Source organism: Pseudonaja textilis, chromosome 3 (assembly GCF_049901715.1).
Source record: "Pseudonaja textilis isolate UNSWEBS1 chromosome 3, rPseTex1.2, whole genome shotgun sequence".
Classification (NCBI taxonomy): domain Eukaryota; kingdom Metazoa; phylum Chordata; class Lepidosauria; order Squamata; family Elapidae; genus Pseudonaja; species Pseudonaja textilis.
Window position 1 is genome coordinate 89,372,983 of NC_141992.1, and position 25,220 is coordinate 89,398,202.

The 25,220-nt window shown below is 35.9% G+C and overlaps 1 protein-coding gene across 1 annotated transcript in view; it reads left to right on the plus strand.

Moving 5' to 3' along the window:
* KCNT2 (potassium sodium-activated channel subfamily T member 2) overlaps positions 1-25,220 on the plus strand; it is a 239,011-nt gene that overhangs the window by 102,537 nt on the left and 111,254 nt on the right. The window contains exons 5-10 of the mRNA XM_087930344.1: positions 1,625-1,681; positions 2,826-2,874; positions 14,618-14,677; positions 15,865-15,939; positions 17,011-17,094; positions 18,872-18,966. Coding sequence (XP_087786470.1) covers positions 1,625-1,681; positions 2,826-2,874; positions 14,618-14,677; positions 15,865-15,939; positions 17,011-17,094; positions 18,872-18,966 — 420 coding nt within the window. The remainder of the gene's footprint in view (positions 1-1,624; positions 1,682-2,825; positions 2,875-14,617; positions 14,678-15,864; positions 15,940-17,010; positions 17,095-18,871; positions 18,967-25,220) is intronic.

Below are 25,220 nucleotides of genomic sequence, written 5' to 3' on the forward strand. Positions count from 1 at the left end.
TACACTGAATTGAATGAGACTGACTTCAATATACTGAGTCTTTGGATTTTGTGCCCTTGAATTCATAACACCAGAATATCATTATTATGTTTAATATAGACATTTTCCTCAACTGGAAGAATAATTGTGGCTTAGGTTTGTTTGTTTTGGTAAAGTGCATTAAATTTAAGACTGAAAAAGAATGTTAACGTTTCAAATACTAGATTTTAGATACCACGGCCTCAGCCTTCTCTTCCTTTATTATTTCCTTTACTTTTAAACACTTTTGTCATAATTCTAAACTTCTGTAAATATTATCTCAGAACAACTTTGTTTGCTTAAACAGAAAGTGGGTTCTCATTACAGCTCCTCTCTAAATTTATAGATTGTACCACTTATTTCCAGCAGAATTGAATAAATATCTAATATTTACAGGACATTGCAAAATGTAATGTACATAAAACGGAGACTTAGTATGTTCATGATTTATTTTAAAAAAGAATGTTAACCAGCTGCTTATCATTTATTTAGGAGTGATGAATCATTTAAAATAGTTACTAACAGAAGTCTATAGAGTTATATTGTCCACCAGTTTTCAATTAGTAAATTTATCAAATTAATTCCTAATTATCCATGAAGTCAATGGGGTTTTAAATGATTTTCTCAAAAAAGAGGGAGAGAGAGAGAGAAAGAGACTGAGACTTTTCATTATATATTCTCTGTGTGTATGAACTGTATACACACACAAACATACACACCCAGAGTTTATCTATAAAGTCTATGACTATCTATCTCTATATCTAATAATGGATTTTTATAAAAATGCTTACATGCCAATAACTCTGCTGTGGGCTCTGTATTGGTTAGCAATACAATTTAAAATAGTGTATGATTTAACCTAGAAATCCCTCTATACCTTGGCCCCTTTCAGAACCATCTGTTATTTCAATATGAATATGAACAAATCATATTGAGTTGCTTTGTTACATAACATTATTTTCTTAAATTGAGTTGAACCACTTTGCTAGCAGAAAAACACCTTTGATTAAATCTGTGGGCATCCAGTACAATTTACAATGATAGTGAACAAAATCATGATGTTGTCATGCAAGTGATGTCAATTCTGTAATAATGCTAATACATAATTTGTGATATTTGTGCATAGATATTACAATCCATATGATATCCTGTGCCACACCCCTCCCTTTGACATACATGGTTACATTCCCATAATTTTCAGCCAGTCAAAATCTTCATGGCAACTCTTTTGAAATATGAGTGTTTTTATTATTTGTTTTGTTTTGTTTTTGGTATATTAATATATATATAATTAAGCAAGAATGTGCTTTTATATATGCATAAAAGTTCATTTAGTTCTGTGTTCTAAATATCCATGTTAACATCTTAAAATGTTGTTTTAAAATACAGTGTGTTTGATAATAATCATGCAACTCGCACCCACAATAACCCTCATTTATTGTCTTTCATTTTTAAAATTGTAACCTGCATGATATTTTACAACCCTTTAAAATATTATAACAAACTAATGATTTTGTCTGGCTTTCTTTTTTTTCATAACATATTTCGTTATGATATTATGCTGTTTTCTAAATGAAAATGGATTTTACATTTGGATGTCTGCTAGCAAGGAATTAAAACAGGGATGTTCCAGTCAAAACAACATTTCTGCAGAGATAGATTGGTAAGTTTAAGGATGTGTTTATAGCAGCAAATCGATGTTTTTAACTTAAATTATTAGGTTCTTTTTCTAAATAATGTATGTACTTATTGATATTTAGCAGGCACTGCCCTTTGTGCAAAATGGGTGGCTAGCGGATTGTAGTTACCCCAAATGAACTCAAGCCTGATGTGGATAGGAAGAAATATTTTGAAACAAACAAATAAATGGAATTTAGAATTTACGAATATTTTAGTAATCAAATGAAAGCAGTCCGGATTCTACATCAAAAAGGAAATTTTATTTTAAACTGAAATGCTTTATAGGTTATACATTGGTTGTATTTACAAGGTATACTGCAGCAAAACGAACTCTGTTCTCTCCTCTCTGTTTTCAGGGTCTATTAGACATTCTGTCACATTTAAAAAATAAAATAAAAAAATAGTATTGAGAGAACAAAGCAATTAAATAAACTCTTCCTCCACTTCATGGCAGATCTGTGTCTCACAATTAAAGTAATATACAACCGTTACCATTATTCCAATACATGACCTTAAGTATTCCTTAAATTTTCCTTGAGTTATATAAATCTACAGGATTTCATGGAGAAAAATTGTTAAGAACATAGAAAAATGTATGAATATGTATTGCTTATGCATGTATTTGAAGAAGCCATGGTTGACTTCAATTCTGAAAACAAAGACAAGAGCATAGCTGCTACTTGCAGCATACAAACAAGCAAAAAAAGAAAAAATATCTCAATTTTTTTTGGGGGGGGGTGGGGAAACAAAGGTAAGAACTGCTCCTAGCCATTTTATTTTATGCCTACTATTCAAATGAGTAATGCATGAAGAACAATAATGAGTTCCATACAAAGATAAACTAGTCACTTATGACATTTGATGTGACTGCAGTATTTGATAGGAACGTGAGCCATGGATGACTTCATGCATTATTACCTGAAACATCTAATCAGTTTCTTAACTCTAGAGTATCTCCCTCCCGCTCTTCTCTCATAAATCAAAATATTTTGAATTCATGAGAACAATAATTCCAGAGTGTTAATTTGGATTTGGAGGGAGAATAGCTTGTTCAGATAAGGTTTTCTCTCCCCCCACCCCTGAAATAAATACATAAATTCATTCCCTTTGTTGCTATAATTTTTCAGGTCACTTATTATTTGGGTGAATCGAAGCTTACCTTTGTGGGGATTACAGGTAAAGTATACTTTCATTTTTACAGATTTTTACATATGTTTAATAACATTTTGGAGTAAAAGATGGGTACTTATTATCAGAAAGGCAAATTAATGAGTGCAAAGGTCCTCCTACAAATATATATTCTATATTTTATGTTTTTCACTGCAGAAATTTAGGATAATGATTATTATGATTATTAGTCAAGAAGATATCTACCTTGTTTAAAGGCTATTCGCAATACTAGTTTTTTTAAAAATCCCAATCAATGTGTGCACTTATAATCAAATTTTGTACCTGACAGCCATGCACATGGGAGTGAGAGTAATGCTGGCATAACTGTATGGGAGCTTTATCTGAATGAACCTGTAGCAATCAATAATCTGTGCAGCTTCTCTCTTTCTCTCTCACGTGTTCACACCTACTGGTAGCAAACATTTTACCTCTAATTTAAGGAATGGATTGCAATTGCTAAACAAGGAGAGGATATACTCAACCTATGATCATTCATTCACTAATTATTTGAAGTATGACAGAACCAAACAGATGGTGGTTACAACTGATCCTCCAAGTTCTACCTGTCACAGTCCTACATCACATAACTGAGAACTGGTTGCCTGGCTACCTGTTCACACTTACAACTGGTTGCCAAATACCTGCAATCACCTTCCCTGCTGCTTTACCCAGAAATTCAATTTCCTGATTTGTGCTGTACTGTATTTTGCACATCCTCCTTGACCCATCTGGTGCCTCTCATATACCCTTCACAACCCATTCCAGGATTCTTACACAATGCCTGACCCTCTTGTGTACCCTTCTTAGTTAAGATCTCTAGGATTCATTCATACTGCTTTGTTTCTTTTATTTTAGTGAAAATGACACAAATTCTTGTGAACAATACCAGATTTTTACTGAATTAGCTTGCAACAATTATTAGTCTCATTTGCAAATCAATATATGACTATAATACCATTAACTTTGAAATTTATTGGCACCCACCATAGAAGAGATCCTGTCTTACTAGTTAATACAACAGGTCCACATCCTAGCAAAGTTTCAATACTTTACAGTTTCGGAAGAAAGCAACATTCTCTTGGGGAAATGCTTCTGTGTCATCAAAGTTTCACCATCTCAATAAACTTTACAGAGTCAATGAAGGTATATTCTTGTTCCAGTTTTTAGCACCTGATTCTATTACAATGAAAGCAATTTTATTCCTAACATTAATAGCAATTTTTGTCCAGGTTAAGGTCAGAAGATTAGACAAATATAACCTGTCTCCTTCTTTTGCTTCAGTTCATATTGCCAACTGTTAAACATGTATGGCTAAATACCATAATTTTGTAGCAGAAAATAGACTCAATCCAATCTCATTCACAAATTAAAGGAAACAGTACAATTTTTTTCTAACAGAAGCAGCACAATTTGCCAAGCAGGAATTATTTTCAGCTCACCATTCAGCTTCATCCATTTGTTTATCCCTTTTGTTACTCCTATAGTCCTACTGAACTAAGGGCCACCAGACTTTCAGAGGGAAAAAGCATCCTGTTGGTGCTCAGAAATTTTCATTATATGTTAGCAACATCTGACTCAGTTCAGCAGAACTACAGGTATCAGACAATCTTTGACCTTGATCCTCCTGTATATTTATCATTTGAAGATCATTTGGCTCACTTTCAAGGTATTTGGACTTCTATAGTTAAGAACTTTGGGATTATGTTGGTTGTTTCATAAGGTTATAGGTTTTATACCGAGTTCACCAAAACACCCTGTAACTTCTAAAGATTTCCAGAATTATGTTCGATGGCTTCCCCCTCTCTATACGACATAGAGAATATTCACCAGAAATAGTGTTAAAAAAGCAGGGTCAAACCTGTATTGAACATTTGCCATCAAAAATATTTTTTTAAATGCTCGTATTTCAGTATGGTATTCATTACTTCCATTCTCTCACATGAATAACACTTTGGCAATGAGACCCTTCCCTCTCACAGTTCTGATAATAATTAATACCGTCTTTCTCAGAAAATAAGACCGGGTCTTACTTTCTTTTAGACTTGAAAATAAGCAGCAGGGCAGACTTGATGAGCTGGACGCCTTGTGGATGCACCGTCACCTCCATTCCAAACCTTCAGCATTCAGAATGGAGGCTTTTTGGCGAACAGGAGAAAAATGGGGAGGGGGAATTTTCCTGCCTGGCATCCTTCCCTCAGTCTGTGCTGAGCTTGAAGAATAGATGACAGGCAGGAAAATTCCCCCTCCCCATTTTCCTCCCGTTCACCAAAAAGCCTCTCGCGAGCCTCCCAAAAAGAGGGAAAAAGCAAAGCAGCTGGCTGTGGAGCTGCCGGCTTTCGGGAAGCAACCCAACAAGCAGAAGTGCTGCGCCCAGAAATAGAAGGGCCATGCCCATCCCTCAGGCTTATTTTTGGGGTAGGGATAGGCTCACCCCCCCAAATTAAGGTTGGGCTTAGTATTGGGGTGGGTCAAGTTTTCGGAGAAACATGGTTGTAGTAATGACAAATGCTACTGTTGTTACAGCTCCATGTATAGCAGGTATATTTCAGATCACCTTCTCAACAAGAATAAAAGCCCATATAATTATCCACATGACAGCTACAATATCAGATCTCACTTGGCTCATCTTCAAATATATCCTAATGGGCAGAGTGTTGCTATTCTATTTTTTCAGACTCAGAAAATTTCTGTTCCTCCTTGATTTTACCTAGTATCAAGGCATTTTACTAGAGTTAATTCCCTTCACAACTCCAACATATCTCTTTACCATCAGTGTTTTCATATGTGGATGGGGAGTTCACTTCACAACCATTTTCATCGGAGCTACTTGGTTCAGGCACAAGCTTTTCATAATGGAAGGCATTATAAGATTCTGAAGGCTATCCTGATAGCCAGATTTATCAGGTGATAACATAATTCAGTCCAGTACAGAATAACAGAGTTCGAAGGAACATTCAAGGTCTTCTAGGCTAATCCTCTGATCAAGCAGAAGACCCTATAACTTTCCAGACAAATGGCTGTCAAATCTCTTGTTAAAAACCTTCAGTGATGAAGCATCCACAGCTTCTAAAGGCAAGCTGTTCCACTGAATATATTGTCAAACAAGTTCTCACTGTCACACAATTTCTCTTCAGTTCAGGTTGGTTCTCTCTTTGATAAGTTTCTATCCATTACTTCTTGTCCTGCCTTCAGGTGCTTTGGAGAATTTGCTTCTCTCTTCTTCTTTAACAAAATTTTATTTGAGTTTTCACACACACAAAAAAGAAAAATAGAACATCTTGTTTTAGCGAACAGCATGGTTCCAGGTTTTCACATCTCCATACAGATATAATCTCAGTTACATACTCATCTTTCATATATAATTTCATATCTTACCACTACTTTATATATTCTCTATTGATTTTTTTCTCTCAAATACTTCCCTTAGGCTTATTTTATAGCTTTCTCATTCACTTCTAAATCTATTTCATTTCCTTTTCAAAATGTTCATATCTTCCTAATAATTATACTTGTACTTTTATCTGTCCTGTTTACAATTTCATTACATATTTTTATTTAATCATTTCCCAAAAAATCCCTCCTCATTACAAATATTACAAAACAAGGTTTCCCCTATAGTTGCCAATTAGAATGTGTCACCTTCATATCTTATAATTAGTTCCCTTTCAAATCCCATTAAACATTCAGATTTTAAATTGTCCCCTTAAGCAGTAATAACATTCAACTCCTAATAACTATATTATAACATATATCCCTTTTCAGTCTGATTCCGCATGGTACTTTCCCCTAAAGTTACCCCAATATACTTTAAAATTCAAAAGAAAGAAAACAAAATAATTAATCTGTTCAAATTCATCCTAGAAACTGATATTGATCTCATTACAATAATTCTCATAATTCATTTCAATTATATTTTATAAGTCATTAAATATAATTAATATACATATTTTCATACCTCTCTTTTCACCATATATTCTTCTTACAATAATTCTCATAATTCATTTCAATTAGATTCCATACATTAATTAATATACTTCCCATATTTTCCCTTCTTTCACCTTTATTCCATTTATCTCTATATTTGATTTGATTGTTAACACATTCCATTAATAATACCAGTGTCATCTTCCATTTTAATAATGTATATTTTCCTATTTTCTACATAGTTTATTATTTCTAATATATTTATACTATCCCTTGTCACCTTGCAGTATCCTCTCTCTTAATTTTTGTTTTTAACCAGTGTCACTGTATCTTTTAAACAAACTACTCTGCTCAAAAAATAAAGGAAACACAAAAATAAGACGTCCTAGATCTGAATGAATGAAATATTCTTATTAAATACTTTGTTCATTACATAGTTGAATGTGCTGACAACAAAATCACCCCAAAATTATTTGGAGTTACACTCAAAATTAAAGTGGAAAAAAAACACTACAGGCTGATCCAACTTTTATGTAATGTCCTTAAAACAAGTCAAAATGAGGCTCAGTAGTGTGTGTGGCCTCCACGTGCCTGTATGACCTCCCTACAATGCCTGGGCATGCTCCTGATGAGGTGGTGGATGGTCTCCTGAGGGCTGTCCTCCCACACCTGGACTAAAGCATCCCCCAACTCCTGGACAGTTTGTGGTGCAACATGGCATTGGTGGATGGAGCGAGACATGATGTCCCAGATGTGCTCAATTGGATTCAGGTCTGGGGAACAGGCGGGCCAGTCCATAGCATCAATACCTTCATCTTGCAGGAACTGCTGACACACTCCAGCCACATGAAGTCTAGCATTGTCTTCATTAGGAGGAACCCAGGGCCAACCGTACCAGCATATGGTCTCACAAGGGGTCTGAGGATCTCATCTTGGTACCTAATGGCAGTCAGGCTACCTCTGGCGAGCATATGGAGGGCTGTGCAGCCCCCTAAAGAAATGCCACCCCACACCATTACCGACCCACTGCCAAACCGGTCATGCTGGAGAATGTTGCAGGTAGCAGAACGTTCTCCACGGCATCTCCAGACCCTGTCACGTCTGTCACATGTGCTCACTGTGAACCTGCTTTCATCTGTGAAGAGCACAGGGTGCCAGTGGCGAATTTGCCAATCTTGATGTTCTCTGGAAAATGCCAAACGTCCTGCACGGTGTTGAGCTGTAAGCACAACCCCACCTGTGGATGTTGGGCCCTCATACCACCCTCATGTAGTCTGTTTCTGACCGTTTGTGCAGCCACATGCACATTTGTGGCCAGCTGGAGGTCATTTTGCAGGGCTCTGGCAGTGCTCCTCCTGTCCCTCCTTGTACAAAGGTGGAGGTAGAGGTCCTGATGCTGGGTTGTTGCCCTCCTACAGCCTCCTCCAGGTCTCCTGATGTACTGGCCTGTCTCCTGGTAGTGCCTCCATGCTCTGGACACTATGCTGACAGACACAGCAAACCTTCTTGCCACAGCTCGCATTGATGTGCCATCCTGGATGAGCTGTACTACCTGAGCCACTTGTGTGAGTTGTACACTCCATCTCATGCTACCACTAGAGTGAAAGCACCGCCAACATTCAAAAGTGACCAAACCATCAGCCAGAAAGCATAGGAACTGAAAAGTGGTCTGTGGTCACCACCTGCAAAATTACTCCTTTACTGGGGATGTTTTGCTAACTGCCTCTGCTTTCTACCTGTTGTCTATTCCATTTGCACAACCACATGTAAAATTGATTGTCAATCAGTGTTGCTACCTAAGTGGACAGTTTGATTTCACAGAAGTGTGATTGACTTAGAGTTACATTGTGTTATTTAAATGTTCCCTTTATTTTTTTGAACAGTGTATTTCTTTTTATTCTTGTTCATTTTCCATGTTTCTTTATTTCCCGATTCTGTTTCTTGTAATTTCTTTTCCCATTTCTTTTTCCCCTCTTTTTCTTATTCCAGTTTTTGTCCCCCTTCCTCTTTAACACTTCCTTCTGTAATCCTCCTTCTGCTTCTTCCTTATATTTTATTTTTCGAACTGCTCTCTTTTCTAATTACCTCCTCTAATCTCCAATTTTTAATTCCCTTTTTTCCTTACTTTCACTTCAACCCTTATTGCCCCATTTGTTTGTTAAAGATGGCCTCTTCTTTATTCAGCTCTTCTTCTCCCTCTGGAACTCCTTGTTGTTCTTCATATTCTAAAACTGCCATTTCTAGAAATTGTACAGGAAAGCCAAAAGATTGCCCTTTCTCTTACAGTTTTTCTTTCATATTTTTAAATTCCATTTTCAGTTCCAGAAAAAGTTCTGCCATCTTTAAACACTTCTAACCAATACTTTAAAGCAACCATAGCCTAAAAATTACTTCCCACAGTTAATTCAATTAGATCCTCTGCCAATCCAGTGTCCAAAATTTCCAAAATCACCAAATAATCCCAGAACAGTTTCTTCTTACTTCTTTCTTTGTTCCAAAGTTCAATACTACACTTTCACTTTCCGGGGGCTCTATTTTATTACAGCAAGATTTCGCTTACATTGCATTCTTTAAAGAGCCTTTGAAAATTCACAATTAATTCCTTTTACCATCAGGTGTCACTCTCTGCTATGTCCAAGTTCCATTTTTTTTTCATCCGCTTTTTTCTCTTTAATGGCTTTTAAGTTTCAAAAATTCCTTATTTTCCCTTTGACACTTTCAAGTTCAGCTTTAGATTTGCCTATTTAGTGTCAAGATCATTTTAGGCAAATATCTTCTTCAAGCTTCTCTTTCAAAGTTCAAAGCCACTTTCAGCTGTCAAGATTTTTTTTCCCATTTCTCTGCCGCTGCTTTAAAAATCTTAAAAGTTCTTAATAATTTTAATTCCATAGTACCTTGTATTTAGATGTTACTTCTGCTTAGCACTCAAGCTGTCCTCTTCTTCCCTGCTCCTGCACACACTTGTCTGATCAGATCTTCCTCTTCAAGGTAGCTATTTTGACCACCGCTACTGACGTCTTTGGAGAGGAGTAAATGCCAAGCTTAGGAGGGGAGATGTGGCTCCCCTCAACCCAGCTGGAGGTCTCCCCCTTCTTCGCCACCTCTATGGAGTGACTTTCGACCCAAATCAGGTAGATCAGGGCCCTCCAACGGAGAGCACGAATCAAAACTACGGATGATCACGGATTTCAGTTTGTCGCCGAGCAAGAATTTGCTTCTCTCTTAAATATTGGAAGCCTGCTATCATGTCGCTCCTAGACCTTCTCTTCATTAAATTAGACACTCCCACTTTTCTCAACTATTATCTTTATGCAATATGTAAATATAACATAATTAATAAATATAATAAATACTATCTATATCAGTATAAATATGTATTTAGGCAATATATAAAGAAACAATAGCCACAAAGCACACAAAGAATGGTAACAGCATCAACAGCAATCCTTCAAGGTATTTGAATTTCAAGGTACTTTGCTCATAAACCTTCAACTTTGTTTCCCAAGCACTGGCTTAGATTTGACCTTAACTGCATGCCTAGATTTAAAAAAAAAAAGCATGCTGTTGTGGAGCTATTAAAGATAATTGAATACCCTATCAACATGAAGATATAGCTCCCTCTCTGCACCCAGTGAAATTTATTTACTGTTTCTATACCATCACAACCTTTTGGTAGTAAACAAAAAGAAACAATAAAATCAATATGTAATATCAACAGTTTAAATATATCGTAATCTAAAACCAAAACAAAATACATAGTTTAATTATTATAGTGCCCCTCTCCCCCAGCACTTCTCACTGAATCTGGGGTGTTGCTTATTGACACCACATGACTTCTTGGTCCTGAGACACACTGGCTCTTCACTTGAAAACTACTTGAGCTACATTAGGCAAGGACGTGGATTTAAACCTTCACATTTATTGAATTTTTCTTCAAAAACCATTTAAACACATTGTTCACTTTTCAGTCTCATCATCTTTTCATTCAGAAAGAAGGTTTATATTCAGCTAAGTATTTGAACCCCAGAGGGAATGAAGAATCGGCAATTTACTCATAATTGCTATTTACCACAGTCATCTGTGAATTCACACAATTACTTCATACCCCATCTGCTCTCAGATGACTTTACTGTCTTGTTGGATATGGTGTATCAGTTTTAGAAACTGAAGGTGTTCTGCAGAAGCCACAACTAGTTATCCAGTATAAAAGACGGTCAGTGTACTCCCAAATCATGCTTAGACCTATAGTTTTCCAAATGCGGCTGTGTACAAAGGCATAACCCAAGTGGCTTAATTCAAGAAGGACACTAAAAAACTCAAGTTAAAAGTAAATGATCAGGATTTTCCTGTTATTTGTTCAGTGATGACAGAAGAGGAAACTTCTATTGTGTTACTAAGTCACAATAGAAGCCTTAATAGATGTTACACAAGAGATGTGTAGAGATATCTGGAGATAGATGTATGACGGCTATTTCTTGCAACTTTTATATCCTGAAAGTAATATTTAGTTAACCTGTAGAACTAATTACAGAAGATGTACTGATGATATTACATAGTGTGGTAATAAAGTTCAGAGAACACCAAGAACTGCACAATTACAAAAGAGCTTCAATCTGGATGGTCGGTAAAACCATAAGAAGATAAGATAGAAATTCATATGTTGATTTAGGCCATTTCAGTGCAGCACTTTGATGTCACAGTGGCCAACCAAATGCCTCAGGAGAGTTCAAAGCAGGAGGGGGAGATTTACAACACTTGCACTGTTGTTCTCTTGCCACTGATACTTGGAGACTCCAAACCTAAGTAACAGTGCATAATCAATAAACTTTGCAGATCTATTCTCTATGAACTGATCAGTATTTAAACAAACTAAGCTAGTGGCCATCCTCCTGTTTTGTAATATGGAACTCCACAAATTAATTATGGGTTTTGTGGGAAAATGTGGTTGCTTGTGGTTGCTGTATTAAATTTAAAACTTTAAACAGTTTCATTGAATCATCTCTATCTTGATTTTCAAGAAATTCTCCCTGTCTATTTTCTGCATATCATGCTTAATTTTCACATTTAACGTACATTGAACTGTATTTTCTATTTGGTTGCCCACTCATCCAGTTTAAATTTCCTTTCTGTAGCTCTTCACAAACATTTTCATTATCATCAACTTGAATACTTTGGTATTATTTGCAGATTTAGGCAGCTCAATGTGCTTAGCCTAGATCATGATAATTTATGAATAAATTAAGAAGTCCCAATCTCAGCAGAGAGCTCTGTGGTACTCCACTTCTCATTTCCTTCCACTGAGAAAATTGTTCATTTATCCCCACACGTCACTTCATGGTTTTTTTTTTTTTTCACTCAGCTAACAATCTATAAAGAACAGTGCATCTTATTCCTTGAGCACCAAGTTTTTGTCAGAAGCTTTTTCAAAATCCAACTATGCAGTGTTGATTATGTCATTCCTTCATTTGCCTTTTGTCACTTGTAAAGAACTTTAGAAGGTAGATATACTATTGCATCGTCAGAACTAATTTTACTTCAGGGCTTGTTTCTTTGCCTACTGATTATTATTTTTCTTATTATTACATTTCTACCACTTAGATGTATTAGTACATTTTGTGTATTCTGGAATTATACGCTGCTGCTTAATGGCCCTTCAAAAGGATCCGGGAAGAAAGTGTTTTCTCCCTCTCGCCCCCATCCTCCTTATCTTTTCTGTTTGCTTGAATTTATGTTTCTGAAATTGCTGCTGTATCAGCTTTGGAATATTGACTTCAGATATTTCCTATTCTTTTTCCACTTAGAGATTCTTTTGTTTACCACCGTGTGTCACAATTGTGAGTTTGATGGCGATATAAATTGATATAATAATATAATAAAAATAAATGCTGCCAATTTATGAATTGATAACATTAATTCTTTTATTTGGTACTGAGATCTAGACTATCTCTATGCCTGAGCACATTTGGAATGGGAAGGTACTTCCTACCAGAGCATATAAACACGTTATTCTTCCTTGACAAGAAGTTAGTAGCACTATTGAATTTCCTCCTCCTTGTAAGGTTAAGCGAAATGCTTCAATAAGCCCAATCCTTCTGTTCTTTCACATCTTTTGTAACACATGAAAATAGGAGTGCAGCAATAGCCCTGCTGAACAATGTAGAATATCCTCTTGACTATCTAGTCAAGTAATAGTAGTTTCTATAGCTAATATGACTTCTTATTTTTAAAATTATTGGTTCAGGAACATGTTACCTATAATACGCGGCACATGCAACTGTTGTAAGATTTTATTGCCCTCTAAATAATTAACAGTGAAGTTGAGATGCTTAGAATTAAGTGCCTTAATGGTGAAGACACTCACCTCCTCCTTGGAAGATTTAGAATTCAATCCTAGGTAGCAGCAGATGTTTCTCTTCTTGGGCACAAAGAAAAAACATCTGCTGTGATGCCATGTGGCATCAGGAAGAGCATCCAGCCAGTAAATGCTCCACTCCATCCAGTCGCTCAGACTGTACCCCAAATTAAGGGATTACGGGATCATAAAAAGGGAGTTGAGATGCTTAGAATTCTAAAGACCTTGTCACCAAAATGAAGCATGCAAATTGCAGCATCTAATTCACTTCTGCTAGAATTAGTGTTACTTATTTGGAGCCATTTCAACATTTTTTCAACCTTGCTGATATTTCTCTACCTTCACAACTTGTAATATCTGTGCTGAATCTTGATTATGCTTTTGTTCCGAATTCTGGTCATTCATTAATTTAGGATGGCAGTTCAAAATTAGAATTGTTCATGCTAATTTTTTATTTAGAATTCCATACTCAGTAATATCATGTTTCTGCAAATATCAGTTCTTAGAAGATTGGGTACCCAAGCCACTTGTTTTGTTTTTAATACCAGATTTGAAAATAATGGGGGTGTGCTAGTTTGAAGTGATATTAAAAATTATTTTATAACATACTGTATTTTAAGACCTGCAAAGAGTCAAATTTATTCAGGAATCAAGGTATCAGCTTAGATAATATAGCTTGGCATTTATAATGATTTTGTAAATATAAGCCACTGAGGAATGCTACTCTGCAACTGCTATTAATTTCAGTATAATACAGGTAAAACCTGAACAAATTCCAAAGAAGTGAGTGGATTTTGTGAAGCATTAGCATATTGGCAAATGGCCCAGGTAGTGGATGAAACACAATTCTATCAATTCTATGTATGATGTTAATGCTACTGATTCTCTGTAATGCTGCCCTCAGTTGTTAATTATTGTCTATTGTATAAAAGTAAGGGAAGGTTTCTGAATATTGGACACTGGTGTCAAATAGTAGTGGGAAGCTATAAAGTTCATACTATGTTTCTGGCAAGCCAGAGGTATTAAGTTGGTCAGTATTGGAAAAAGAATACTGAAATAAATCAAATTCAGGTCAAAATCATTCTTAGTCTGATATGGCAAGACACTTTCTGTTCACTGACTTATTGTATGGATCAATATTCCATCTTAACAAATTAACTGTTGCTGAATGATTAATGTCTACAATGCTGGGAAAAAGAGATAATCTTTATCTGTATATTGGTCAATGAACAGGAAAAAAATACAACATATGTTGGCACTGTTGGTTTGGATCGTCAAAATGTAAAGGCATTTATCATCTGAATTATACAATGAAGCACAGATTAAGAAATGGAAGGATTTTGAAAATTTAAAGATTACATTCTGTGCTTGTTGTTCATGTAGTTTTTATTGCTTTTGAATTCTACAGATATATTTTGCATGCTTGCTTATCCTCAGAAATTGCCAAATTTCTCATGCATATTATTCCTATAGGTATCAGTGGCTTTAATAAGTCTGTTGGAAACTACACTACTGGGCTATCTCAGTTACAAAGTAAGTATATTGTAATCCATTCTTTTGCTGGGTGATACTCTAGGCATAGCAGTCTTCAAGTATAATATTTAGATAATAACAGAATTTTCTATTTTTAAAATCTGATGTAATAAAAACCCTAACAATTTGTGTGTGTGTGTGTACTTCCCTCTTTCTTGAAGTACCATGCACACCTAAAATCTTCTTATTTTTAAATATTTATTCAGAAACTAATATTGGTATTTATTAGTTGTTTTTCCTTTGTTATGCACAACCCAGAGTCACTTGTGTCATGAGATGAGTGGCTGTACAAATTGGACGAGATGGATGGATGGATGGATGGATGGATTGATTGATTGATTTTAGTTGATGGTAGCACTTTTTTTCAAGCAAATTTCTGCCAGACATACTATTTTTTGAGATGCAGATTTTAATATCAGGAAAAAGAATGCAGAAACTGTATTGCATGCACATTAGAAATTAAAATATATTGTTGCTTTATTGATAACATTTGACTTGTAAATGTAATTGAATATTTATTACTCTGAACTCTGATATGTTTTGTAGCAAGGTTTTTCTATTCTTTTAAATATTATGAAGCATTTTATATTTCTAATAACGACAATGATAAAAAATGGGAATCTTAGAAAAAGTTTGAATTATCTATGCTTCTTATATTCAAATAAAACGAGTGTTTTTCAGATTTATTTATTTTGCTATTAGTACACAACTAACTGAAATAGTGCTTTGGCTTACATACCTTGTCCATTTTTGAGTGCAATATGAACATCTGTATACTGGTTATCTACATACATACATGAAATATATACATGAAATATATCGGTACAGACACATACACACACATACAAATATACATTAACAAACTTGTGCCATATTTACTGTACCTGTAACTACCGTATTAGGAAATAGAGTTTTCTAGAGAATACTAAAATAAGCTGGACAGAAGAGAGAGCTGGTTGGTTTACCTCTAGTGAACCATGACATTAGTACAGCTCCTTCTTCTTAAAAGGATTTGCTATGTAGAGCTCTGTTTTGCCTAATCAGAAATTAGAATGTTTCTCGATGAACTACATATAAATCCTGTATGCTACTATGTGTCAACCATGAAGAACTAAGGTATTAATATGGGGGGAAATATCACTGCTGGCTATTAGTGTTGCATTTTATTTTACCTTGATTTTTAAAAGGGAAACATATGGGAACAAGTAGTACGCATTCCTTTCCTGCTGGAAATCATCAATGCTATTCCTTTCATCATTACGGTAAGTTTTTATCTATGATTTTTATGGGAGAGAAAAGGGGAAACAGCGACTAGAAGATTGAAAAATTATATTCATGAAAAGAAAAACCTTTGAAGCAAGGTTTTCTGTGAATCTATGGAAAAATTATGAGGTCCATTCAATTTTAATGCTCAGTACAAATTTCTTGATAGTTTTTTTTTTTTTTGCTTTTTTATTTAAAAAGAGACATGTGATCTCTAATTCTCAGGAAGCCTCATTATTTTTCCCATTATTGATTATTTATTAGTTACGTAGTAGAGATTGATGCTATTCTTTGTATAAGAATTTTAGAAGGGGGCAGGTCCATTGGAGATAAGATTGGGTGATTCTGATTGCTAGTAATGGCAACAGAAAATACATTTTTCATCAATTGCGTTCCACTAATCCCTTTGCCATGCAGATTGTGCCTTTCAAGTCAGCTTTTAATATATCATATATGAACATTGAAAAATGGCAAAATTACTTGTGTTACATGTTACTTGCAGATGATTCTGTTTGATGGATATCAGAATTCAAAATGAAGAAAGCCCTTGTGAAATCTGATATCTGCTGTTCATTTTGTGCAATATCTAGCACCAAAAGTGCCTTATGGAATCTTTTTTTAAATCATCAGCTTCCCCCGCCATACTCATACATACCCCATTTTATAACTTTTTGATCCTAACTCAACAAGCAAACTATAGTACACTTTAAAATTAGGGAGACACAAATTGTAGCTATTAACCCATGATTAATTCAGTCCTATAGGTTTTGGGTTAAACATAAACTTCACTTCAGAAGTATGTTTCTGGGGATTATATTGGGACAATAATTTTAATCAAAAATAAGAGTGGGATTGAAAAAGAATGGTCCAAATATCAAAATTGTCCCTGCTCAGGTGAAATGTCCTCTGTTATAGTTTTGCTAGGTTTGTTGTTGTCAAGTCGAAAACCACAGATATATGGAATTTAATTATATTAGATGTATTTCCATTTTTTTCCCAGTATTTAGATGCAATTACAGTGAATGAATGTTTGGAGGATGTATGTAATATGTTATATTTTTTTCCTTTAGATTTTCTGTCCTGCATTAAGAAATTTATTTATCCCAGTGTTTTTAAATTGTTGGCTTGCTAAACATGCTTTGGAGAACATGATTGTAAGTATGACAAAGTAGAGGAGATTTGTTTGAAGGGGAAAATTTCATATTTTCTATTTATGAGTCAATGCAAAAAAAGTCTGTTCTGTATTCCATGTAAACCATGGTCTCTAGATTCAAGCCACTGTAAATTAAATTAAATTGATTTAACTTCAGTTATCTTAGCTGATTTGCTTTTTGAACATTGATGTTGTATTGCTAGCATTTCCCATCACCTGTTTTATCTTCTATACACTATAGAAGTATATCTAGTGTGGGAATTCAAATGTGTTATCTATTTTGATAATAAAACTATTGGTCCAGCATAGATTCCTTTGATTGTTTTTTTTCCCCTAGCCTCCACCTGAGGATCTTTTCATGTCCCAACTTAATAAACACTAATTAAACTTGGCTTTTAAACTATGCTGCTAAGCAGAATTGGATGAGGGGAGAGAGAAGGAGAAAAATAAATATAGGGAAATGGTGAAAGAACTATATTTATTTATACCTGGTATACTTAGTTTGGAGGCCTGCATTCATTTTGAAAAGATTTTTTCAAAAGTTCTTATTAAAAGGCATCATGGTGCTTCCTTTTTTATATGATGCAAATTTCAATACTGTTGGCAAATGTAATTAGCTTGGGTTCAAAAATTTTCATTTAACTTCAGACTTTATTGAACAGTCCATTATTTTTAAAAAATTTTGATTTCCATCTCCTGAATAGAAATAATAGTAATCATTTCGTGCTGTACAGATTTTTGGCATTCTAGTCACAGTAGCAATAGCATTTAGGCTTATAAACCGCTTCACAGTGCTCTACAGCCCTCACTAAGCAGTTTACAGAGTCAGCATATTGCCCCCAACAATCTGGCTCCTCATTTTACGAACTTCGGAAAGATGAAAGACTGAGTCAACCTTGAAGATAAATCTATTGTTAATCATACAGTGACTACATACTCCAGGTAGTTCTTGACTTATGACCACAGTTAAGACCGGACTATCCATTGCTAAACAAGGTGATTGGTAAGTGAGTCACAGTTTTTTTGCCATGGTTGTTAAACTAATTACTGTAGTTGTTAAATGAATTGTGTGGTCATTAAGTGAATCCAGCTTCCCATTGAGTTTCTTGTCAGAAACCATTTGGGAAGATCACAAATATTGTTCACTTGACCCTGGGGATTGCAACTGTCATAAAAACATGCTGGTTGCAAGGCATCCAAATTTTGATCACAGCAGTCCTGGGGAGGCTGTGATAGTCGTAAGTGTGAGGACTGGTTGTAACTAACTTTTCAGTGACATTGAAGCTTTGAATGTTTGCAAAATAAATGGTTGTAAGTCAAGGACTACCTGTAGTTGGCTTATGGTTATTCGTTCTTCAGCCCCAGAAGATACAAAATATGCAGAATTATGTGTTCCTTTTCCTGTCATGAAAACATTGTAAAATTGAAGCAAAATTACCCACTGTTTTTCTTTCTGAATCTAAAGTCTTCTTATTTACTTCTTAAGCCATAAGTGGCTCAAATTAGAATGTAATTTTAAGGAATTACTATTTCATATATGGTTAGTTGATGTTTATTGACTTGTTTTCTGATAGTCTGTATGAAAGTATACCCCCGCCATTTAGTGATAATGTTACCTTTGATGGCACCTCATTTCAGAAAGCCCAATTAACTGTTTCATTATTTAGCTGTAGTACCTTTTTTATTTTAAAAAAAATGCGTATTTCTTGACTGCTGCCTCAAATTTTATTTAATCAGCTGATTTCATAATTTTGTTATTGGTTGGACTTTTCAAATAGAACGATCTTCATAGAGCCATCCAGCGTACACAGTCTGCAATGTTTAATCAAGTTCTGATTTTAATATCTACATTGCTGTGTCTTATCTTTACATGGTAAGTTCCATGTAGTTATATTATTACTGTTTTATTTCAAGCCAAAATTCTAATCTTACCTTGTTTAGGAAAATAAATAATGATGCTAAGAGGAAAGAATACTAAAAGAATATATGAAAATAAACTCCAGTATGTGAAAATATTACAATTCAGGTACATACTCCTTTCATTAAGTGGGACATAAAACCTCTGCCCCTTTTGTTTATATTGCTGTTATATTGCTGTATGTCTTCCCAAGGAATTGGTCCAAAGGGGAAGCTATTCCTGGGGAAGCTTTTCTTTATACAATGCTAATATTGGGACACAGGTAAATATTACAAATCACAACAGTAAAAGATTTAAGGAAAGCTGACAAATTTGGTTGTTCAATCTGTCCCCCCCTCATATTTTTATACTCATTTCTTGTTATGATTGCATGAATGCTGAAATAAAATATGAGCCTTAAAATGAACTTCTTAATTGCTTTCTCTTCAAACACTGAAGTCACACCATTTTGCATTTCTAATGTTTGTTACCTTTGATCTTTGTAGAATAATTGCCAACGACTGATAACAATATTAGAAACTATGCCTTGTTTTCTCCCTAAGGCTTTTCCCTTTCTTGAGTCATGGGAAACAAAAATATTTGACAGTAGTCTATATCTGATAAGGAGGCTAGCACTGCTTGCCAGGGAACATTATGTTCAGATTCAAGCCTGTGTTTTGTAAGTGACAGGAAAAGATGAAGAAAAAAGGCAAGTTGACCTACACCAATTATTGCTGCCTTCTGCATCTGCAGACACTAGTTTATTATGTATCATTTTATTCTGGTCTTGTTCTGGCTCTTGTAAAGTGGGGAAAAAATAGACTAAATACTGACAATGACACAGTTGTTAGCTAAGGAAATAAAGCAATTATCTATCATGGTAATTGAAATCACATTCAGGCTGCTTTAAAACAGTCCTCTGTTGATTTCTTTTTTGTTTATATTGCTGTTCCTTTGAATCTTTTAATTACAGCATTTATATTTTTGAGCGATTACTAGTAAATATTAATATTTTAGATAATTGCTTACATATACTGATGGTTATACTCTGCCAGGCAACTGTATATAATTATTTAAGAGCTTGCACTACTCTTAACTGAACTGCTTCAGGAATATATGGGTAGCACTGGATTCTTGCTTCATGTCATAAACATGTGCCAAAGCCACAAAGGAGAGGCAGAGGTCTCAAAAGACCAGTTGCCATGCGGTTGGGTAATGCTGTACAATGGCAGATGCTAGTTTATCAGTACAGTGGCAGATGCTAGTCTGATCACAATCTAATCATCTTCACAAAAACAGGGAGATACTCTGTGTCAAGGCCAAGTCTCCTCACCTTCCAAGTGCTTTATATTCACTCCTTTTCCATCCAGCTATTCATGAGAACATAGAAAGCTTTCACACGCTAATACTTTTTCAATATGAGCTTGTTTGTTTAAAAAGTTGTTGCAAAAACAGCTTAATCAAAGTGGTTTCATATGGAAGTAAATTCATGTGGACAGGGATATTTAATAACGTCAATTTTCCATCTATAACTGGATCATAAATTCAGAGCCCACTCTCCATCACCACATTATTCTCTCTCATCTGATACTTTGTTACAAATATATAATAATGATAGAAATGCAGTCTGCTTGGTAAAACAGGCCATTTTGAATGAGGTGCCAACTACATTCCCCTCAAGCTAATTACAATTACAAATTACATCTGATCTTTCCTCATTATTTTGTTCATTTTATCCCCATTCTATGAGTTTCTAAATAGGGTCCGTCAGGCCCCTGGTGGAGACTGACTCTGAGGGAGAGGAGGAACAGCCGACCGGGAGTGGAAGTATGGCTCCGGAGGTTGTGGGAGAAGCTGGCAGAGGCCGGCCAGAGGGAAGGGCAGAGGCTGGCTGAGCAGTCAGAGGGGGACCCAGGCCTCTCTATCCGAGGGCACGCAGGGAGAGGATAAGGGAGATACATGGTCTATTCGGGAGGAGAGGGCATTGATCCTCTTCATGGGCTGCAGCTGTGACAACTGAATAAGAAGACGGACGTGCATACATGCGAGTGCTGGAAAAAAAGCAAGAAAATATTTCTAGTTTATGGTTCCTCTCTGAGTTTGGTGTCCAGCCCTTATCTTGCCTGGTTTGTGTTGTTTTTTCCCTACTTCTTGTAACTGTTTGTGTGGGAGTTTTTTTGTCTTCCATCAAGGATATTTGGAGCTTGGAAGCAAAGTGAAGGAATAAAAGGGGCTTCACCGGGTTTTTATGACTGTGTTTATTTTGTATCCCCCCGGGTCATCACAGGGTCAGAGTATAATAGCACATAGAAAGCTGGACCCTCAGACCCATTTGGTCTGATGGTTAAAGCACCAGCCTAGAAACCATAAGACTATGAATTCTAGTTCTTCCTTAAGTATGAAAACTTGACAGTTAATCTGTCTCAGCCCACAACGTCAGGCTCAGGTAAAAATTCAATTGGTCAATTTCTGTTGTAAGCAATGGATTTATCTTTGATTCCCCCCAAAAGCAGCCCCTGCACTTATAGGAAAACATTAGAAAAAAAAGAAAATAGTAAGCTGAAGAAGTTGGTGGAGCACCCCCCCCCAAAAAAAAGTACACCAGATGGAGTGTGGTTTAGAGCAGGGGTCCCCAACCACCAGGCCGTGGACAGGTACCGGTCCGTGGAACATTTCCTACCGGGCCGCCGGTTTGCTGGGCGCTGCCCTCTTGTTTGACGAGAAAGTGCTTCTGGGTGAGCTTTTCCGGTTGGAAAGCGGCGTTTGGGTCCTGAAGGAATCCTCGCGCCTTAGTTTCATCGAAGGGGGGGGCAGCTTCGAACGAAACTAAGGCGTGAGGATTCTTTCAGCACCCAAGGCGAGCCAAGTGACCGTCCCGAAGCGAAGCCCATCGACAAAGGAAGAGTTGAAGGTGGCGGGGAAAAGCGGGGGACGGCTGGCTGGCCAGTCGCTCGGCTCGCCTTGCCTTGTCATGCGTGCTGATGCCAGTACTGGGTCGCAGATCATTTTGTGATGCCGATATCGGGCCGTGGCACAAAAAAGGTTGGGGGCCACTGGTTTAGAGGTTAGTTATTCATTTAGGTTCAAGCCCAATTTCAGTGATGGGAGTTCACTAGATTTATCTCAGTCAGTTTTGAATTGTTCTAAGTTATGAATAAAATAAAAAGGATGCCTGCATAAACTATCTAGTGTTTCTCAATTAAGAGCAGGATTTTAATCTGACTAATAAAGCTTAATAAAGGCTAATTTTGATTTCATACAAAAAAAAATTATTTTAGTTTAACTAGACAGTATGGCCCATGCAGGTATATAAAGTGATAAAATGTAAATAATGTTAGTTTTCTTCATATTATAAAATACAGTTTTATAAAATATGGGGCTGGGGTCTTTGATGGATCCATCTCATTTTTTCCTACTTGCAAGTCACCACTTAACATAGTTTGATTTATTTGCCCCATTTTGCTGCTTTGTTCCACATCTGAGATACAGTTTCAAATTTTATTAGATGGAATATTGGAGCTGATCGATCATTTCTTAATTATGATTCAAATTATATAGCACTCTAGGTCATTCTGTGATATCATTTCAGGAACTCTGGCATATTTTTTGTCTCATAATCGAGCTGGGATTCAAAATCCCAACAACCAGTTCTCTGGCCAGTTGTTGGGTGGGTGTGGCCATGGTAGGTGTGTCATACTGGAACTTCTGCGACGGCATTTTTCGCCTTCCCCAGAGTCTGGAGGCTTCCTTTGCGCCTCTGGGAGGGTGAAAACGGCCTTGTCCATGCTCCAGAGGTCCTCTGGAAGCCGGAAACAGGCCTGGGAGCCATTTTTTGCCCTCCTAGAGCCTCCACGTGGACCCTGCACTTACCTGCATCCAAAATGGGCCATGTGGAGACTCCAGGGAGGGGAGGGAAGGGGTGGGCAGGGCCAGCCGGTTGGTTCAACTACCAGTTCGGCAAATCAGATGTAAATTTAACATCCGGTTCACCCGAACCAGCTGAATCCCACCCCTACTCATAATATGTAGTGAGAGAAAGACAAGTTTTATATGGCAGAATGAGGATTTATTCTTTATCCATTACACCAATACCTTTATTTTCAATTTTTCTGTGCTTTCAAACATGTATATTCTCCAATATACTTAAGAGACATTAATATGATGATTTTTTTAAAGAAGACCTGAGCTTTAAAATGTTACCTGTTTTGTAAAGGAATTGGATTTTATTTTACTGACAGAAAATTAATCTCATTGTCTATCAAAAGTTTTTGATTTCTTTAACTATATGAGTACTCTTCACTTAACAATTTGCTTTGTGTCTACTTGATGTATTTATTACAGGTTTTGAATAAAGTAGTCCTTGTTTTGAATATCATTAAATATGCATTGGGAATTAATATCTGTTTGAAATCTCTTCCTTCTGGCATACTCAAATAATTACTCAAATAATTCATGCCTTATTTTTGATAATTTCACAGAGGAGTTGTGTCATTTACATAAGGTACAATTCTTTATAGAATTATTGATATAATTATTTCAGATGGGGCATCTTGAGTAGTAGATAGAGTAGAATGGCTTGTGCTGCAGTAGTATGAAATAGTAGCTAATTGATACTCATGGCAGGCTCTAGCCAGTTACTCTTAGGATTATTGCTGGCTTTCTTATCTATCCAGGCTTGTGAAGCAACATTTTTATGAAATTCTGGTCATTTGAGAGGAATAATTTTCCAAAATTTGTGCCTGGACTAGTGTTTGTCAAGTTGGGTATAGACAGTAGGTTCTGTTTCGTTCATCAAGCATCTTGAGCCTTACTTCCCAGAGATTAGACTACTTTACACATCTACTGAATCAAGCATAAAAACCATAATATACAGCAGTAAAGTTACTCATTTTTTCTCACCTAAAATCCATGATAAGAGCCAGTTCAGTAGAGTGACATGGGCTAAGGCATCAGACTAGAAAGCAGGAGACTAACTTAGGTATGAAGTCAGCTGGGTGACCTTAGGCCAGTCTTTCTCAGTCCTAGGAGGAAGGTAAGGGCAAACCACTTCAAAAAAACTTTGCTAAGAAATCTTCAGGGACTAGTCCAGGCAATCACAAGGCGTCAAAAACTGATTCAAATATACACGCGCACAAACACACACACGTAAGAAATTGTATAGGCGATGCTAGAATTCAGCATATCTTTAAATATTGGGTTAGGAGAAAATAATATATGTAATGTTATTTATAGCAAGACACGTGGATTTAGCAAGAAATTGTTAATAGTTATGTGCCATACATTCATGTACCATACAACATAATTCAATAGATAAATATTGTGACATTTTCCAAGTATTGCTTTGTAACAAATGCAAGTGCTTAGTTTAATGGTAAATAATCTGTCTTGCAAATTTAAAATTCTAAATAGCACTGATAAAGTCCTTGGTAGACTGACTTTGATGGCTTACAACATGACAGCTTTTATATTACTGTTTAGCTTAGAAACAAATTCAGTAAGTGAAGGTCCAGCATTTTGGATAGATTGTAAAATTAAGTATTAGAAATTTACATTTTATGCTTTGCAGACCACAGCTGCAAAAGCAGTTTGCAGTGAGCCACAGTATGTCCTTCCCACAAATGATGGCCTGTCACTTTCCAAAGTGTGAGAACAGTTTATGTTAGCCTGTAAAGAAAGTGTTCCATGAATGCTGCATTGTGACTTTTTTTATTTCCATATAATTGCATGTTAAAAAAGAGCCAAGCCTGACAAATCAATCATATATTTACACATTACTCATTAAATCTTTGCTAAGGGCTGCATTCTGACTTCAATTATGTAGTGAAGACTTTACATAAGACCAAATTATGATTTTGTGTGTCATCTTCTTGGCATTTACCTGTGTATTTATAAGTTTACAGGAATTCCTTGGGTTGCTGATAGAGTTGACAGAAATTACCTGCTCTCCTATGGGAGATAATTTGTAAATTCCAAGGCAAGAGATTTAAGGTAGGGAAAAGTCACTTTTATGGCATAAATTTGCCTAAAGGAAAAATAAGATTTCCAGGACAGACCTAATCAGTGAAGAAATTGGACATAATATTGGATTAAATTAGCAGAAAGCAGATTGGTGTTAATATCTTTGGATGTGATTCTGAAAATAGGACTAGGCATATATATGCATAACCTCTTCTTTATTGTTTATGACTACACCCTGAGAATGATCTATTAAACTTTTATTTTATGATGAA